General features: G+C 41.5%; 1 protein-coding gene and 1 non-coding gene across 4 annotated transcripts in view; both read right to left on the reverse strand.

Annotated features, from left to right (window-relative positions):
* The window catches only part of eml3 (EMAP like 3), a 40,959-nt gene extending 19,952 nt beyond the window's left edge, over positions 1 to 21,007 (reverse strand). Inside the window, exons 1-5 of one of the 3 annotated variants that reach the window (XM_058624988.1) lie at positions 20,864 to 21,007; positions 20,537 to 20,625; positions 3,349 to 3,525; positions 2,550 to 2,667; positions 1,929 to 2,426 (exon numbers count right to left, since the gene is read on the reverse strand). In XM_058624988.1, coding sequence (XP_058480971.1) covers positions 1,929 to 2,426; positions 2,550 to 2,667; positions 3,349 to 3,525; positions 20,537 to 20,561 — 818 coding nt within the window. In that variant the 5' untranslated portion in view covers positions 20,562 to 20,625; positions 20,864 to 21,007. Of the gene's footprint in view, positions 1 to 1,928; positions 2,427 to 2,549; positions 2,668 to 3,348; positions 3,526 to 20,404; positions 20,499 to 20,536; positions 20,655 to 20,863 lie in introns of those variants that run through there. The other 2 variants (XM_058624989.1, XM_058624990.1) reach the window with 2 other exon arrangements.
* Positions 19,578 to 19,649, reverse strand: trnae-cuc (transfer RNA glutamic acid (anticodon CUC)). The gene has a single exon. It is a non-coding gene; the product is annotated as a tRNA-Glu (tRNA).
* Positions 21,008 to 21,030: the final 23 nt, after the last annotated feature.

The following is a 21,030-nucleotide window of genomic DNA, read 5'->3' on the forward strand; positions in this document are numbered from 1 at the left end:
GGTATAAATCAGTTTACAGCGCAAGGAGGCTCATTCTCTCATAGACAAACCAGAGAAGTCGCCCCCTAATGGACATGAAAGAGAACACAGGTTCTAATTACGTCCATTATTTCTGACTGAAAATGTGATTGCAATATGATTTTTTTTTTTTCACATAATTACTCTCATTTTCATCTGAATCACATATTTAAAATGTGGTTCTTTTGCAGATCCATGATTAAGGGATGTTTTCTTCCATCTGTCGGGACAATATTTCATCTGAAATGATCATTTCACACACATTTGGGCTTTAAGCATTAAGGAATTTGAAAATTGCAGAAATTCTGAGTAATTCTTCCGGCCTACTTTCAAATATACAGTCAGTGATCATATAACGCCGTGACTATGTTCCTCCATCTGGTGCGACAAGCCTTATGAGGATATGTTTAAGAAGTAATAACAACCCTGTGTTTTCATGGACTGAGATTACGGGGATTAGCATCTAAATCCCTTTCTTAAAAACTAATCCCTCGTTCATGACGATCCCGCGTTCCAAAAAAAAGACGGTAACACGCGGAGAATGTAACCTCATCTACCGTGTTCATGTCAGCGCGGTGAATAACACTCAAACAAACCCAGGTGTGATCTAACGACCGCCTGTAAACGAAGAGTCCCCGTGATAATCCTCGCGTTTCCTGTGTCACGGCAGGGAATCAACGCATCCAGGAAGTTACATTGCTATGCCTATTGTTAAATGAAATGGCAAAAATAATCGCTCTACCTCTACTTTAAAGCCACGACAGAAGAAGAAAGCCCCGAAAAAACACCGGCGCACACATGCAAACACACACAAGACACTGTGCTTCCCAATCACTGTCAGAGAGAGGAGGAGGTTAGAGGAATAAATCACCCAGTTTAAGAGATCCTAGAAAGAATTCAGGTAGATTATTAAGGTGTAAAGTTTGTTAAAAAAAAAAATAAAATAAACAGTAGTTTGTGTAAAAACCCAGTTGAATTGCAGATACTCAACAGCCCTCGACATGAACACCGACTTCTAAAAATGAATCAATCGTGACACAGACCCTCCTACAGTACGACTGATGTTGTGATGAAACAAAAGAAAAAACGGCTGTTAAAATGCCATTTATTACTAAATTCATGAACACAAATATTAAATGTGGCTTAAAAATGTGGTTTAAAACTGTCTTGGATCTCAACTACTGAAGTTCAAACAAAGGGTATTGAAGTGACATTGAACGCAGCGCGATTGTTGTAATACGTTTTTAGTGGCGTTTAATATCTCCAAGGCCTGATTTTGCCACACTTTTAAGTTCCCTGTGACAATTATCAAAGGTGATAAATATAAATAAGGCCTCCCTCACGACTGCCATTTTCAAGCATATTCCACAGGGATGCTCACACTTTAATGCGTTGTGACCACAGCAAAGCTGTCCCGTAGAAGTGCCCGTCCCCTTATTTTCCCTAACCCTAATCCAACCCCATTTCATACATGACGTTGTGTTCAATTACCCCGACATCACATTTTCCACTGGCCTCCAACCTCTGTTTGCCTTGCAGCTAATCTGGGAAATGTCACTCAGCGTGGACGAGTGCCACCATTATGTTTCCTCGGAGGGCCCCCTCCTCAAACACACGGAATAGAAAGCACATGGTAGGACCGAGTGAACAAGATGACAGAACATGTCATCTGCCTCTGGTGTCCCCCCCCCCCCACCACAACGCGGCGTAATCACACCCTGGAGACCTGACCGTGACAGATTCATGCGAGGGTTTGCAGCTCAACTGGGTTTTATAGTCACACAAGTCAGAATCAGGAGGATCAGAGAGAGAGAGACAGGGATTTGATTCGTCAGACAAAGCCATGCCGTCAATCACAAGAAAGAAGATGATTATGGAGGCGGCACTGGTGGTGAGGCGAGCTCACGCACAGAGGCGTCTTTAGTCCTTCCTGGATGGGGGACAGTGGTCCACAGCGGGAGTTCAGGTTCTGGTCTGAAGCTCTGAGTGAGGCTGAGGAAGAGCCCACCACCTCCTCCGGAGAGCAGCTTCCGTCGTGGGACTCCTCTCTCTGGAGGCCTCTGATCGTGGTGGGCTGGATGGGCTCCTCCACTGATGACGTCCAACTCAGCTCCTTCTCCTGCTCGCCTCCCACTTCGTCATCTTCCTCCTCGTCCTCTTCTTCCATACCAGGGACGCGGTGGAGCTTGGCGCGCGTCGCTTCGACAGGATGCCCCGGGGGGAGTGCGTCCTCCAGGTTCAGGCTCTGGACACGACTGTGGAGAGGAACCTTGTCCTGACCAGCGTCCCCTCCTTGGAGAGTGGGATCTGTCTGTGTTGACCTGTCCACTGATACTGGTCTGGGCTTTGTGGACACCGGGCTTCCTATGTGGCCATTGGTATTGGTCACAATGCTGTCTGACAGTTGGCTAGAGATGGTTCAGAGGTTGAGATCGACACAGAACAGTCATATAGACAACATACTATGAACACAGGTGGATTTGTACACAACATCATGCCTCGAAACGTAGCTATTGAGCTCGATCCAGTACCTGGAAGTAGTAGAATGATGGATCCCATCGATAGCTGAGCTGGAGGACAACTTTCTGCTGCTGGTGCATCCATCTGGGCAGCACACTTGATTGAGGACACGTGCAGCTCCAGGGTTTACTGTGGAGAGACATTATGCTCAGCCTTTACGTCAACACTACAGTGCATCATCGAAAGCAGGAACTCTGGATGTTCTTTGGTGCCAGGACCAACAATATTGGGTTCCTGACTAACAAACCCTGGAACTGACCATGAATGGAGAGCGAAATATGTTTTATTTATTTATTTATTTATTTAAGACACAGCCATTTCCAACTGGAGACTGAAGATTGCGTCGCTTTGTAAACCACTTACTCCCCCGAAACCAAAGCCCATAGAGAAAATAAGCGATTTTAAATCATGGCAAACAGGAGCTGTTGATCCACTGCGTTTACATGTGGGGTTTAAAAGCCTTCGTTCGGATTTACCGAAGTGACAGAAGCAAACCAAACCTTGCGGCAAAAGACCAGCAACTCCTGTGCTCCCATGAGCTCAAAAAGTGATTTTTTTTTAAAATGGAGTTTGGTGGCGGGAGAGGAAGAAGTTTAAATATTTAAATTTTTAGTCTAACAGTAACGCATTCTTAAGATATCACTTAAGAATGCGCTCAACAAATTATTATTCTTTTCAGGTTTTACTGTGTATACTGAATGCAAGTCTTATGTATAAAGACTCCAAAACTCTGAAAGTACTCTGTTATTTGGCCGATTATAGAACTGGCAACTAAAAACACAAGGTACCACCATGACAGAGTTAACTCACCTGCAATGAGCTGCTGTTTCAGTAAAGGCAGGAGTTGGTCGTGGAGGCGGATCCTGCGTAAGGCGTCGGCCAATGAGGACTTCAGCAGTGTGATCTCGTCTTCCTGCGCCTGCAGACGCACCTCCATCATGGACGCTCTGTCTGGGAACTCAGCGCTGCCGTCGGCGGAAACATCATCTACAAAGGAAGCACAGGGAGCGCGTCACCAAACATGAAGCGGCAGAGACGCAGGGTATTAAGCCCGACTTTATGAAGCCTGACTAAGTCTGTCCGCACAATCTCCAGTGGTACTGCTCCGTCTCATCCTTCATCCAAACGAGGCCTTTGTCGGTCACGGTGGATCATCGCAAGTGAAGAAAGCCTGTCGACAATTTTGCGGGGACAATCACAGATGTTTCGAGCGTTTCGCTCACACAGAGGAACTGTCCGCAGCTCCTCAAAGGCTCTTTTGTGAGCAGAGAAGAGAAACTGTTTTGGAGTGTGTAGAACAAAGCTGGTTCTGGTCCAAAAAGTGTTTGTGTATGTGTGTAGATGTGCATGAAATACTTCCCTCTGTTCTCGTGACTTGTGTCGAGAGCTGTGAACATCATCGGCGCAGTAGGAGGGAATGCTCGCTCTCCAGCTCCCATGATTACTCGCCTGCTCAATTCTCATTCAGCCATTTCAAGAGCTCTTCTCTAAGAGCAGTGCAGCAAAGCACAGCTGCTAATTGAGCGGGGAGTTCTGGGGAAATGGTTTGGTTTACACAGTAATAAGTAGGTAAGAGGTCCTTCGACACCACTTGTCTTTTGCCTGAATCCCTGAAAGCCTCATGGAGTCCATTATAGCTAAGACAAACACCACAACCTGGAATTACACTGTGCCGGTAATTGTAGTCCAAATCTTCATTTCCTCATAGATCTGCATTTTCTGGCAATTTGCAAACCGGTTTTCACGTGCAGGACCAACATTGTTAAAAGGTAATTGTGGCCCTAAAGGGAACAAGGGTAGAGATTACCAGGTAATGCACGGATTTCCTCATCATCAGATCGTGCCAGGTCTTAAAGGGATAGTTGAGTTCGGTCGTATGAGGCACGGACACATTAGTCCAGTTCACAATTAAAATAAGCGAGTATAAGTGGTTTTTTTAGGGTAGAATTGACAAAGAAAACAACAATATCATGGTACTCGGAGTAGGTTATACTCTTTTGTATTTTCACCATATCTTCAAAATGCCTTTCCAAACAAAAAACTGAAGTCCCCCGCACCAAAGTCCACCTATTCCTGCGACAGTACACATTGTCTACCTAGCTAAAGCTAAATAGTAAAGAACAAGAAGCCACAAAAGGTTCTTTCATTTCAAATTCACACAAAGATTGTGCCATAGCACAATGCCTGGCTTGGAAATATCCATTACACTCTCGCAGCTTCATTTATTAGCTTAGTCTAATCTCTGCTTTGCACTGCAGCTTCGCATGACAATGAATGAATGAATGTTTCCACTGCACGAGTGAATGACATCATAACCTGTGCTGCTTCAACGCTACACCGATCACAACCCACGCTACCAATCGAAGACATCTCAGCCACACGTTGGATAAATATCCCCACAAATAAAGCGATTCGTACTGTCAACCACACAATTAGTTCAGCGAAAGTGGACTAACCTGCTGTAAGAGGAACAATGGTTAGATTCTCCTGAGAGCAACAGTCAAACCGTGCAAACGCGCACATGTAAGTGCACCACAGGTGTGCGTGCATAGTTTTCACACTTCCTCCTTTTTACGGGAAGGTTGGATGATTTCGACGTGTCGTTTACAGGCGATACGTGAAGGTGTTTTGTTGCTTCGTGGCAACACCTGCAGTGTGAATGTGCCGTACAACAAACAGACAAAAAAAAAAAGAGGAAAGAGAGCTTCCATTCATAAAGAAAGACAAACACTGCAGCTGGTACCTGGCGGCTGCGAAACACCACAACATGTCAGTGCCACTTGCCAAGCCAGTGATATGAAAGAAAGCAGAGGCCTGGTGCATGTTGCAGCACGTCACCAGCGCGATGATTCACCGCGACCTCTCGCTCCGTTAGTGCAACCGCTTCGCTGAAACGGGAGGTTTCATCATCAGCGCTGTTGCGGAACGAGTGGAGCAGATCCATCTGGGAAAGAGGCGGGAAAACGTTTCCCTCCACTGTGACGTGGATCTGCCTGGAAGTCGCGCCTGCTGATAATCCTTCACCACAGTGATCCGCGGCCGAGTGAAAACCCAGCAAGGATCACGCTCTGTTGGCTCAAAGTTTCCTGCGATACGGAGCCATGAATGTGGCATTCACTGCTGATCTGCAGCCAAATGTGACGATAAGCCACGTGTATGATCTGAGCAGAGACAAGAATATGCTGGAGTGTGGCGCTGTTGTTTAGACCTTTTTACGAATCTACACATTTAAGACAGGGATACATATGCTTTTTATTTCATTTGTGAGCGATTCCTTCTTCAGGAGCGATTATATTAATGAGTGTAATGTGTTTATAAAGTGGAAAATGAAAAATAAGGACTCAACAATAGGTGACATGGGTTGATGTCTTTTGCCTTGTTCACACGCAGCCGTGGTTTCGCCTTCTTTCCACGTGCAAACTGATTTATTTTAATCACAGAAAAAAACAGAGAGCTTTGAAAACTGGAGATTTCTTAAAACTCTGTAAATTGGGCTACTAGACATGGGATGGAACGAAAATGTCATGTCAAGAGGCCTTGTTAAATTCATTCATTTGTTCTATAATTGTACAAAAATATGCTTTAACATAGTTTTTCTTCCAGATTCTTAAACATAAAAGGGGCGGAGCATTCGGCCCATAATCCATTTCAGTCAGCATCTACTGTATAAGCTTTCGTTTGTACCTTGCGCCCATTGTTTTCAGTGAACATTTTAAAAGTGAAAACCAAGAATAAAGTAGTTATAAATCATGGAATGACTGGAACGATGCAGACTATGCCTTGTGGCACGTCCAAATAAATCATTATGTTGACAGGTCGGACAACATTTTCATGTCAGTCACATAAACTACTAATGATCCAGTTGTCAGAAATGTATTGCGATAATATCGTATACTGTCCCGTGTCTACAGAACAGTATTGAGTACTTCCACCCACGGCTACAGAGAACACAGAGAAGTGTCACCTTCACTAACGTTATTTTGTTAAAGCCTCTAATTACAGTAATCGACATACTGCGCCTCCTAAACTGTGAGTCACACACACACGCTCACTTCCTGTGATCATGACATGACATGACACACATGACACACATAACCGTCCTCCATGTACTGTATAGACCGGCGTTGCCCAAACTTTCCACAGGAGGACCCACTTTTTAAAAGATGGAAAACTACAGTCGTGACAAAGCATGTTTGCACATCATTTAGTGACAAAAAGAAATCATTTCCAAGAGATGATTGGGGACCCAAAACAAATCTCCTCTGACCCATGTATGGGTCCCGACCCAGACTTTGGGAATCGCTTACATAAAGTGTATTCGTGTCTCTCTATCTCATAACAATACAGCAACATGGTTGTGTATGTGAACAAAGACATGGTTGGTGTGAGGACTCTTCTCTACATGCGAGCAGCCTGCACAGGAAGAAGGAAGTGTCTGATGAAGTGATATGCTGTAAGTAACATGTTGGGAATTTCCACTGAGATCACACACACACACACACACACACACACAAAATATCTGAGCACATGATTGGTCACATGATTGGAGATGCCAGTGGTTCAGTGATAGTGATATCTGATAATCTACGTGTGACATGTGATAATCTGGAGCCACTGGGTGACAAATCTAAAACATGCATACGCTGATATATACTATATTGGGGGGCGGAAATTGGGGATTTTGTCGATTATTGGTATCTGTGTTTTATTTTACATAAAGTCCACTCCCTGTGTATTAATGCTTATAAGAATCTGTTACAGAAGGGAAAAAAGAATAAAAGACTGTGCTGTTATTTCTTGAAGTTTATGTATCTTACAATTTACACAAAAATTGTATTTACTTTGAGTTTTTTTAAGTTTGAGAAATTCACAATTAAATTTTTTTCCTTAAATAAATATTGGTTCCAAATATTGTTATCTGCCTCGTTAATTAGTAATAATCACCATCAATATCAGCCCAGAAAAACCAACATCAGTCAACTCCTACCTTTATATCCATATCTGTGCTACTTTTACTCCATGTTGATAATGGATCTTAGGGCTAAATGAATGGATTACTAAATTAACTATTTTCAGATTTGGTTAATCGGTTTGAGTGGTTTTGTTTTTTCAATAATTAAAACAAGATTTTTCTACTTCTTAAATGTGAATATTTTCTGGTTTCTTTGCTCCACATAAAAAAGAAATCATTAAAACTGAATCATTTTCGTTTGTGAACAAAGAAGACATTCGAGAACAAGTTGGGTCAACATTTTTCACCATTTTACAGCAAACAAGTAGAAAATAATCTACAGCGTAATCGATTATGAAAATAATTAATAATAATAAAGGGAGAAGTTGCAGCCCTCTTTACAACAAAACCATTTATAATTATTTTATGATAAATCACTTTGAGCGGAGAAATGTTGAGCGGTGTTCCTCAAACCTCAGACTGACACATGCTCAAATGTCTTGTTTTTGTCCACAAACCAAAAACGATCCCACTTTAACGATTACTTTTTGTTTTCGTGGAGCAAAGAAAACTACTGTATAATGGAGCTCCAATTAGAAAAACCTAAACATCCTGGGCTCTCTGCTGATTATCGCAGAACTTCATGGCGATAATACGACTCCAGGAAATTACTCTGACCAGACGAGAAGTACTTTGACCCCCAACGCTCGATCTCTCTCCAGCCAAACCCATAATATGTTAATTTACAATCTCACACTTTCACATATGTGTGCCGACTTCGCAAACAAGACACAAGACATTGGGAAATGGTGTATTTTGTTAGCTTTGGACAGAATTGGCTCCCTGTTTCCCATCTTTAGGTGAAGCTAAGCTAAGTATCTTCATATCTGTCATCTGGAAATAAGAGGACTAATTCTCCCGGGTCTTCTTTGTTGATAGGAATGCAGTTCTGCAGGATGGACTATGGGAAAAATATGAACACACTCGACACATTTAAGTTTCCTTGTGATTGTCTTGGAATATAGTCAAACCTTTGCGTACACACAATCAATTTTAGGCAATAATTATGCACATCTTGTTGAAAGGGAAGGTCTACAAGACGCTAGTGAGACCTGCTATGAAGTATGAGAGAAGGCCAAAGATGCTGAGATTTTTTTTGTGCGCATGCCGAAGCAGATTTTCTCCTCTGCCGTCTCGTCTTTGCCTAGTTTCAAAATAAACACTACGGACTAGAAACAAAAAAAGAGCATCTTTACACGAGGTGAAACTGAAAGTGCGAGTACACGTTGATGGCACTTTCATTCACAGTTCATATCATACCAAAAAGTCTTGGTCTCCTGAAGCGTAAGGATTGTCCTTCACTGGACATAAGGGGCCATGAGTCCAAACGCCTGATTCAAACACCGGAAAGTCAACACTTACTGTAACAAAATACTTCTGCCCATATAGTGTACGTTCAAAGAAATAAAACCATCCAGGCCGTTCCACTTATGTCAGGATGTGGCACCTATGACGCGGTTTCACTGTTTATCTTCAACACAACTGGCACATTCATCACAATCAGACTCAGTTGCTGTACATCAACATCTGGTCACGTCTCTGGAGGAAAGAGCGCCAGACAGGAAGCTGGTGTTTCCTCTAAAGACAATGTTTCTTGGTGAATTTGCCCTGAGGGGAAAAAAACAACAACACCCAATACAGTTAACCATCTACAAACAGCCTGGGTCAGTCTGCATCTCCTGCTCTCACATAAAAATTCCTAAAAGACAATAAAAACAGGCCTTTGAGACGAGTAAGGTGTGAGGCCCTTTGATATTTACGTAGGAACAAAGGGCATGAGGACAGTGTGGAGATGGGTCTGTGTTATAGTAGAGTCGATACTGAATGAATGAAGAGGCAGCACCACAACTACTTCTCTCCAACAGCTTCTTATGTTTATCAGTGGGTATCAGTGAGTATCATTTTGTTCTTCAGATGGACCAAGGTCAGAAGAATGTCTGGTTTTACTGGGAGTCAAAAACCTTATTGAACAAAATCTAGGGCTGCAACTAATTATTATTTCCATAAACGATGTATCTGTCGATTACCTTCTGAGTTAATCGATTGGTTGTTTGGTCCAAAAAATATCCCAAACCTGGAAATGATGATGTTCTCAGGTGTCGTATTTTGTCCACAATAATTACACATAATTCTCCATTATATGGAACAAAGAAACCAAAAAATATTCCCATTTAAGAGGCCAACAAATTAGAAAACTTGTTTCAGTTATAAAACGCAAGCAAAATAGTGGACGAGTGGACATTTAGTCATCGAGTAATTGTTTTAGCCCTAGATGACATTGTTATTATTGATGACATGATATGATACAAGCACAGAAACCAGAAAATATTCACACATAAGAAGCTGAAAAATAAGGCAAATTGTTTTAATTATTCATTTATCAACGAATCAAATAATTGTTTCAGCCCTAAATAAGAGATAACTTTAGCATTTGGTGACATAAGAGCACTTCTACATGCACAGTGTGAAGAGAGCTCAAGGAATTGGGATCAAATTTGCTTCAGGGGCATTAAGATTAGACTCTGGGGTAAAGGAAAAAGGTCTAGTTCCAGCTCATGTGAGTGAGAGGCAGGGTACTGGAAGCCTGGACCAGTCTATTAATGACCCTCAAATGAGTCAGCGTCACCCTTAAATGGGAGTAAAAATATGTTTCAGAACAGGGAAAGGGCGTGTCATCACTTCTCGTTTGTGAATGGACAGAACCCAAGTCACTGGCAACTGTTCAATATCACTTCCTCTTTCTGTTCTTTCAAAAAAGTGTTTTCCCCTATTCATCAATATCACGATGGTGAAACGTTATGTTTTGACCACCACAATATCAGACTTCTATTAAAATTATCTTTTTATTTTATTAAGATAATTACAGTACATTTGCAACACAAACACATTTGCAACACAAACACCTATTAACAGATGCCGTAGAAATCGAACTTCAAACAGTGGAAACAACCACAGCGAGAGCGAGAGAGAGAACTGCAAGCATGATTACTTTCCCACTCTGTTTTGAGCGCCTGGTTTTCTTGTTTTATCTTTATTTCTTTGTCAGTTACAAGCCAGGACTGTAGCTGAGTCATAGCTGTTTGGCACCTACTCAGGGGCAGCAGGAATTTGATCTACATAACATTCACAGTGACCGCGGCAGCAAAATTCTGCTCTTTATTCAGACTTCCTCACGTCACAGAGCCACCGCGTGAACACGAACACAGCGAGTTTTCTAAATAACCATGAAAAAAAAAAGCACAGAGCTCGTCATGCTTTTTGGCTTTCTGCGACTGGCAATAGAATCATTTGTCATGTCCTGTGAATGCTCCTCTGTGTGTGAGTTTCCACTGAAGGCGTGTGGCATCTTCTACATTCCCGCCATGAAAAAAAAAAGAAGAAGTGTACAGAACGGCTGACAGGAAACGATGCGTTTGTGCATATCGAACGTGGTGTTTGGGAGACCCGTCTGTAAACACTTGGTGTTTTTTTTTTAAACGCTATGGACAATAAAATGGTTAAATACTGTTACGCAGTTTCACCCACAAAAGCAATACATATTTCCAAGTGGTGGTAAGACGAGCAATAAATAAGGGAGAAGGTTTCAGGTTCACCGTCCGTTCACTTTATTAATACAGCAGCAAATGCTGTGATGGTATAATAAAGTAATATTTGAAATGCAAGGTGTACCTGCCGTTAATACGGTTAGAACCACTTAATATGGCTGTAGGAGCCATGTCTCATTTTTATTCGTGAGAGTTTCCCCCCCAACCACTAGGGGGTTGTATTTTATTAGAGTGCCTGCTTAGCAATGCAAAGCAATGCCACACATCCCCACACATCCTATATCAAAATGTGCGGTTTTGATCGGGAATGGCGTGCTATGACTTTTCTAAGCGTTTCGAGTAACCATGGCGACAAAAATCGCAAAAAACTGCGAAGAATTCCCACATACACATGAATAGGAAACAGTCGGAAAAAATTATCATAACCCAGCCCATTTTGGAGCCTCACAGTATCGTCATACTTTACCGAAGAGACGTGGTTGAAACTTTAAACGGGTCACAAAACGTGGGACTTTTTTCACCTGAATCAAAGTTACGATACATATCGCGTTTTTTAAGCAATAGCAGTTTAAGGTCTGTACTTTTTTTGGGCGTTTTAAAATTTTATGAGTGTGTATTGCGCCGCTAGAGTGGCACACTCAGCGGAGGTCCATGAAAATAATGACAAAAATCTCGAAAAACAAATGCTTCTCGTGCCCACAGTTTCCAACCTACAACCTAGAAACGCTATCATGAACTGTTTATGAAATATGACAACTTTAAAACATGTTGCTTTCTCTGTTTTTCCCCTGTTTTGGAAAGTTAGAAACAGGGAGGTGGGAGGGGCTTGCACAACCAGCTGCAAGAGTCTCTCTCTCTCTCGAAGTTTTAAAGGTTGATTCCACAAAAATACTAATTTGCCTAAATACTTCCACCTAAATTAGCAGACACGAACAAAATTTCACAACAGAATTTTCTAGTTTCTTATATTCTGCCTGAGGCTGACACCCGGACTGGGATCATGCTGGGTTATTTGGGGTGACCGGTCATTTTACTACGTCGGTGTTACTGATTGAAAGGGCGAACAGTTTACTACTGTGCTTAAGTTTCGTTTTGATTTGTTTCATGGAAATGGAAAAATAAGCGGACATTGGAAGAAAATAAATGGCTGATATCATTTCAGACACAAAGGAAGAATATGGTCGTGATTTATACACGAGTGAGCGTAAAAACAAACACATATTGTGATTCATAAAGGGTACGACATACAGAAATAGATCAATAATTGCCAATATTTGCCATTTCATATGGGCCGATTATTGAAAATAACACATAAAATACTGGATATCATATTCAACAACTAATTACTGAAGTTTTTTGTATTATTCGACATCATTAAACAGTTATATTTTATCAGATGGAGAGGGGAAATAGGGAAAGAAATCTGCTAAACATTTGTGTCAAAAAACCTGGCGTCACTTAGTGGCCATCTGCTGCCCTGATTTCTAAAGAATTGGCATCAGCGTAAGCCACAGAAAAACCCATATTATTGCTCGACCTCGAACAACAGATCTTTTTCTAGTAGACTGAAATCATATAAGATGTGACTTTTTTGTCACATTTTCCTCGTCTGAAAAGCAAGAGTCCTGCAGAATTTCATCACATTGTCACACATTTTATCCTCAATAGTTGCAGATTACATTTATTCTGAGCCGCCTTAAATACTGTACCACCTTAGCTTATTACACAATATACAAACAAGGTTGTTCAAGCAGCAGTTGTGTAATTATCTAAATTCCATTATCGGTATGTCAACAGTAGGAGATTTGTTACCTTATGTCACCGGAGAATCAAACCAAAATGTAAAGCTACACTAGGCTGTTTTTATTTGCCTTCTTAGCAGGTTTAACGGCGTCATCTTATAATCTTGAGCAGAACAGACGTGAGAACAGAGTAGACCACAGTTTGAGACTGAATATCTGAAGATTTATTGTGGATTGTTGCCGTGTTACGAGTGTGTTTTCAGTGTAAAGGTTATTAAAGGTATGAAGAAAAGCCGCGATCTTCTCTCAGCGCTGATCACATTCATAACCAGAAAGATGACTGTCGCCGTCATTTCTATTATCTTTTTGCGGCTCAAAGAATCACAAGCAGGTTCGCAGAAATGAACAAGTGCAGCACAAATCAGATAAAAGTCACAGATTATGGAGGGGTGGGAAAAAAAAAGGCAAAAACATGCCTCCTATGAGTGAGTGAGTGAGTGAGTGAGTGAATGTGAGAGATTAACGGCATTCACATGAGAAGCCACAAGAATTTAACGATCCTTCAAAGAAAAAGTAGGGGAATTTGATTCTGAGGCTGAGCAAACAAAACTTCCATTTGATTTTCACTTTACTGAGAGACTCAGGGTCATTCCAGGTCTTGTGGGAGGTTGGCTGGCTGACAGCTGCACTGATACACACACACACACACACACACTTGGACTGATCTGATCCTTTTGTTGAGTCTCCGTACACCATCTGCACATGCACAGTCTTTCTTGTCCAACTGGTTGATGTACGAGTTTACAAAAACTTTCCTTTTGATCCAACCTAATTGCAGCCAGGAGGGGGAATTAGCACATATAATTAAACTAACATGACTTCCTATTTTACTTAACATCTACAGGGTATTACTTTGTAATCTGACTTACTCAGAATATTTATTAAAGCCACCAAAAAACCCAGAGAAATGAAGGCTAGTTACTATACGTGTGCTAAACTGCTGTTGTAAATGCATCTCCCGCATCAGCAGCATTTTCGATGACAATTACACGCCGCATATTCTGCGTTCACCCACTCACTCTGTGCAGCTCTCACCTAAGCGTTCTGCACAATGACCTCAACCACCTACAGAGGCAGTTTGGTCCCAAAGCACGCTGCTTTTAGTTCTCCTCTTTGATTCTGACGTCCCGCAACCACTCAACATCCTGTACGCCCCTGCACCAGTGTCTCAGTTCCCATCTGAGAAGTGATAGAGAGGCCAGATCGTCTCTGAGAAACTCCCTCTCTCTTGCCACCGCCGCATGCCTAGTATGTAACATTACACTGTAATGCAAGGAAGCAGCAAACATTTAGCATCACATGTGTTGTGTAAAGATGTTAAACAAGCAGACAAACTAAGGCTAAAGCACAATTTGGCGATATATTATTGTCCTTCCTCGTGCTAGGGCAAATATCGCTCTAAAGTAAACAGTCCCTGCCAGTGAATGAATGAGTGAAACTTGGGTGGAAGTTACCTGGCTGAAGAAGAGGGGAGTTTACAGTGGGATAATGGTGGAGAAAGCTACATTAAGAGATGCTCCATCCACGTTCAATACATAGACTTTATCATTACAGTAGCCCTCAGGACTTCCGCGGGACGACCGTCCGATCACAGACAAGATTCACCAGCTTCTCTGTACCATAATTCCTAAAACAATCGCATAACTGCCAGATATTGAAAGGGAAAGTTAACTTGGAAAACGGGGCTTTAGCAATTCTACAGCCATAAAATCAATATAAATCCAGGCCTGATTATCATGATGGTCATAAAGAGGGTTAACAAAATTGACGTCACGTTCCAATGAAGAATACCTCAAACTAGAGGTTGAAATTCCTAGGGCTGTCACTTTTTCCCCGCAAAACATCAAGTTTGAACAAATATTACATGACATGCTAGCCTGGCTAACGTCAGACTGCATCTCAATCACATTTGAGATTGAGTACGAGTCTGGAAACATCACATCACCGTCTTAATTCTCTGTAGGGTTCAATGTGCACGTGATGCACTTCTACAGGTGTCCTAAGTTTGGGCTCTGGACCTGGATCTGGCAATGGACCAACTATCACAATTTTCCAGATTAAACACAAGAAAATTATGTGATCATTAAGTTCACTTTTTTCAGAGCGATGGATCTCATCTTTCAAGTGAGGATAGAAAGAACTCTGACAGGGGGGGAAAAAAAATAACTGTCAATTTAAAAAAAATAACCTTTCGTTTTTAAGTCTCTCTTGCAAGTTATATTTCTTATTTCAGACGTCAGAAATCTGGCACTCAATGAAACCTGTGTTTAATCAAGTCCAATGTGGTGGAACTCGGTGTGATAGAGTGTCCCAACAACAGCACCATTTTTGCACAAAGTAAAACACGTTTGGTTTCCATCAAGGATGAATTCACATTTCTTGTCATGACACATGACAGCAGCCAGAGCGACTTAATTTCCAACCTTCAGGCAACGTCAGCCCATAAAGTATGCTCGCTAAACACACAATTGTTACAGGGGGATAAAAGAGGGTCCATGCGAGTTAATGCTGCTGGCAGCAGGTCAACAAACTGTCAGCACAATCTGAGGTGATTCAAGAGAAGAACTCCTCCTGACTCTTCATCTCTGCTGATAGCACACGGATATCTTTCACCTTTGGGGCAGATGCTTGGCTTTGTTCACACGGACGATTTGTTAGTCTAGCGAAGGTAGACAAGACAACACAAGCCGATTAAAGTGAATTTATTGCCACTTGTTCTGATCTAGAGATCGGATAAAGTCACACATGTGCAAGTCCCAACGTGATTGAGTCTCAAGTCTTAAAGAGGTAGACTAGTGTCATGGGTTGTTGATCCATAATTCTGCAATAAATATTCAGCTTGACAGGTACAATGTCCCAGTGTTCTTTTAAATATTGTTAAATTGAATTAAAGTAATCACGTTCACGATTGACTGTGTTAATTTTACGAGAGAACAGGTTTATCACAGTCTGTCTTTTGCAGTGATTCCCAAAGACTGGGTCGGGACCCCGCAGATGGGTCGCAGGAGATTTTTGTTGGGTCCCCAAACAAATTTGCAAAATTTCTACATTATTTTAGAGAGAGCTTTTTTTTTTTAAGTTTTTTATTCAGTTACAAAATCGCTGTTGTCACAATTGATATTGTGACTCGGGTACAAACAGACTCATGCGTACCGTGCTTTAGCATCCATTTTCCTCTCAGTGGGAACATAATTTACAAAATCGACATCATGTTATATTGAAGAATGTCTGACCCCCTAGTGGCAGTTTAATATATTCTTACTTCCTGATTAGCTTTAGCGGCAGAACCAGAAAACTATTTTTATACACCGTCTATGGTAAAAACTTCATACCAGCTACCTTAAAAGTACCTACAAGGCATTACTTGAGTAAAAGTGCAAGTACCAGAAAATGACTTTGTAGAAGTTGAAATCACTTTTTTATAATATTACTTTAGTAAAAGTCTTAAAGTCTATGACATTTTACTGTACTTAAGTATCAGGAGTTAGGATTGAGCCCCGGTGGCTCAGTGGTAGGGCAAGTTGTCCTTGAGCAAGACACTTAACCCTGTGTTGCAGCATGTGAATGGGTATGAAAGATGTGCGAATGGGTGAAAACTGTAGTTAGAGGACCACTGTACCATTAGAGGAAATATAGTGGAGTAAAAGTTGCTAGAAATACAGACAACCAAAGTGAAGTACAGATTTGTGAATTTTGTACTTAGGTACAAGTTACATTACAACACTGGTTCTACTACCTTGAAAGAAGGCAAGAGTCTAAAAGGGAGGATAAAAACAAATGCAATAAAGCTTGGGTTTTTCGGCACAGTTTTAGAAATTGACACGTATGAAACAAGTGCATCTATCCGTGTTCATCGGATAAGAGTTACTCGGGACACGGAGCTCTGATCCCAAAATGTGAGTGTTTTAACTACCTGCAGATGAAATGCCAGATCAAACTCAGTACCACTAAAGTATTCAGGCGGAAGATTCGGCCAGAATATTCAGACAGTCTGAGTCTACTTCCAGACGAGAAAAACAGCATCCCATGCTCTGCAGAAAAGAAGCAGTATTTCAACATTCTGGGAAAAACACTGAAATAGCTGCCATGATGCAACTTCCTGATGATCTCTGCACAGGCTGCACTGTGTCCCAAATCAACAGTACCCTAGTTGTAAACTGTATGTTTGTGTTTTCCACACTGAAACCAGAGAACAGCTGAGGAGAGTTTATGAGAGTTTGGTTCTTATTTTTCTCGTTCCCAGCTTTTTCAGACTGGTAACTGACATTTATAAACAGCGCACTCTCCCACACCGAAGTCCATAGAGAGAATCAGTGTTTTTAGCTTGTGGGGACTCAGGAGCTGCTGGGCTTCTGTCGCCTCGTTTGGTTCCGTCTGTGTCACTTTGGTAGACTCAACCAAAGTATTTCAAATGCCAAAGTCACAGAATAATACGTCTGAACTTAGTGATGGAGGCAGCAATACATTTATTACTCCAGTTTACAGTGACATAAAATCGCGGATTTTCTCTATGGGGTTTGGTGTGGGGAGAGAGCAGATTACAAACTTCAATTTGCAGTCAGTAAATACCGTCTAACGGCAAAATAAAGCATTTCCTTATGATATTAAAACTTAAGCTGACTTAGAATGCGTTAGGAGAGCCTTTTGTGAAGTGGCCATAATCGGGTTTTCCTTGGGTTAAGTTAAGTATAGCCTGCTATCGCTAGGGTTTCCACACTCGTAGACGCCAACTTTAATGTTGTGTTACATTTTTCTGTGTTCTAAATTCATAAAATCAAGGTAAACAAGTAGTAAATAGTTTACATGTGAAAAGATTTAAAGGGTAAATAAACCCCGTCTTCTGAGGTTAACTCCAACCAATGCCTGATTTTGAACCAAATGCCAAAACAGTGGGCTGTGAGCTGAGTGATGTAGGGAAGGGAGAGTGGGGCACAGTGCAGGGGGCGTGGTCTGACAGTGAAATCTGACACAGAGTTACAGCTGTGTGAGGTAATCAGTGAGACCAGCCTGTCAATTGGTCATATCACGTTACGTAGCAACAAGAGGACAAGAGGATGACAAAAGAGTGTAGCAGTGACACAAAATTTTCAACACTTGGGACAGGATTTGTGTTGCGAAGACCAATAAGCATTGAGATTGACCATTTCTGTGTGTGGGCACAAACATAAAAAGGAGAGAGCGTGGCAAATGGTCAGCGAAAAAGATGCTCAAGCTCAGCTTAGGCTGACTAGTCGGGATTTTTATCACACGTATAATTTTTCATACTTATTAAACAGTGTTAGAAACTGAACAAATAACATAAGATACACATATACACCTGAACTAAGTGGTTCAGGGGTTTAGATTCACTTTAACAGTCAAACGCATAGCACTAGTCTACATAACTTGGGTATTATAAGTACTATAATGTACTGTTGTTGAAACATACTCTCATCCAGTCCGGACCGCTGTGTTTTCTTTTCTTAAAGCATTCCATTACTTCATCACATCCACATCGTATTTTGGCCACTATGGGTGGAGACAGATATGTAGATCTGTGTGGGTGAGTTAAGTATGATGTGACAATGATGCGGTAAACAGCAGTCATAAACAGGCCGCAGCAGATTCACAACAAAACTCTAAAGCAGCAGCACGACCAGACCAAACATTTACAAAAGCAATTAAAAAACAAAACTGACGTATTTATGAACCATGAGCAGCTTCGGCTGCACCATCACCTACAGCCACAGCACCACTGGCCGCAGATGTTGGTGGGTGTCCCCGTGTGATGTTTGCTGTTCCCCCATGCCGCTGCCTTGCGGCCCCACCATTTTACGAGTAAACACAACATCAGCACAAGAGGTGTGACAGCAGAGAGCACAGATGTGCAACAGAAGCAGCATTGTGCAACAAACGTTACAGCTCATGTTCAACACTCAGCAATTTGGAGGAGTTGTTTTTTGCCGTTACAGTAATTACAGTAATTGTTTTCTGCTTGGACTAAACAAGAAAGTCGCATTGATCATGCTCATGATCATTGGATTACAAAGTTCCGCGGTGATAACGACAAGTGTGTCCTCTACGCTTTTGTTTTTTCCAATTCCTTATCCACACGGAAACAGAAATGTCCCTAAATGATCCATTTCTTTTTCATTCTCAGTTTTCCATAAACACATCATTGTTTCAAGAGATGTCTCCCACACTCCGGTATTAAAATTCACATATCTTTACTTTGTTATTTACATTTCTAGCAAATTTTATTTTTACTCCACTACATTTCCTCTAACTGTCTTTGTTACTACCAAATAAAATCAGAAGAAGAAGAGTCGGTAATGGTCTGTATTTATATGGTGTTTTTCGAGTCTAGTTGCCTTTCACTACAGTTTTTGCCATTCACCCAATCAACATGGGTTTAAATGCCTTGCTCATAGGCACGTCGCATTTGTCAATCAAAAACAACCAAAACCAGGAACGCTGCTAAGATAAACTGAAGTTGCTTCAGCTTTGCTGAATTAATGCATTGAACTAGGACAAAGAAAACTCTAAACAAAGCTAATGAGCAGCACATTTTGACATTTCTGCCATTGCCATGTCCAAGGTTTTGAACCTGCAACCTTTAGGTACAAGAGAAAAAATGATATCCCAGGACTGACATTTGGCAGGCGAGAATTCTACCATTGAACCACCAATGGACAAAACTAGTTCCCTAACCGGGAATCGAACCCGGGCCGCGGCGGTGAGAGCGCCGAATCCTAACCACTAGACCACCAGGGAGTGACGACAACAGTACTCGAACTGGTAGGACTGATCATATCCGCGTCTTTAACAGTGATGTTAAGGAAAAACATAATTTTTTCCGCAGTTTGTTTACAATGTCTATCAATGTTAATATTTCACTTGGTGGTGATGCGATTTTTTATTGTAAAAACACACACACACACACAAACAATCCCTTTTTGCCTGGGGCCCCCAAACTCCTTTGAAACGCCTCTGCACACCGCCAAAGTTCACTTGCAAACACTGTTATATATTGACAAAAGCCAGCGTATAATAAAAAAAAAAATAAAAAGCTCTGCGGCCACTTTCGCGTGGTAGGAAGACAAATACAGAGACAAAAAAGTTGGAGACACGCCTCGGCTCTTGTGCCAAAATAAAGACGAGGCTGTACCATCACACGCAAAAACCAACAGCGGCTGTTTGAGCAGGATCTTCGCTCCACTGTTACACAAGAGACTTTTTGAAACACATCCACCAGCAATAAATGACATTCCACTCCATCACTATTTTACATTACAGCGCCACACTCTGCTAAATGAGCCATTATGCAATTGATGATCTTCTACCAGAACAACTTTTAGATATAAATATATATTTATTCATGTTTACATTAGAAGCTGCTTTGGCTTTGACAGATGCAGCCGAACGAAGCCGAACAACTCAACGTTTGATAAAACGCCACAATTCACGTTGTGCGCCTAACCCACGTTCACCAAACAGCAAAAACAACATGAATTAATTATTTAACGTACTTTGGCAAAGTTAGTCCCAGCATCAGGATGTTGGCGGCATATCTGAACACAGACAGTCCACTGCTCGTTGCTGTCAGTAAAACCCACTAAACAAAGCAGACAAGTGGCGTTTTAACGCGTCTCTTTACTCACCCAAACTGTTTGTTGACGAGTTCATAATCCCAGTTTAGTTTAAGGACGTTTCTCAGATGTGAAGTCCGGACTGAGGTGTGTTTTCCATGCTGTGAGAGGAGTGTCACAAATCACGCATCAGCCACTTGTGTCAAGCTAGCACTTTTAGCAACGAAAACCCGGAAACGAGGACAGTTTATTTTTTAAAACAAAACAAAACCAAAACACTCGTATTAATCAAAAATGTCGATGTTTATTTTTTTTTAAATGTACCTCTTAGTTACTCAAACCACAAGTGGGTGTGGAATGGATTTAAATGAAGCGATAAACTGTTCACAAGTGACTCACCTGAATGACTTCCGGAAGTCATTGCCTCTAACTTGACACTTCGCACGCGGTTTTCAGAATTGCACACAGAGATTCACTTTGAGTGTCAAAATAAGCATCTGTGAAGTGACTTCAGCAGCTTGTGACTCAGTAGGACGTAGGTTAGGAGAAGAATGTATGTAACGACG

This window comes from Solea solea, chromosome 3 (assembly GCF_958295425.1).
Source record: "Solea solea chromosome 3, fSolSol10.1, whole genome shotgun sequence".
NCBI lineage: Eukaryota > Metazoa > Chordata > Actinopteri > Pleuronectiformes > Soleidae > Solea > Solea solea.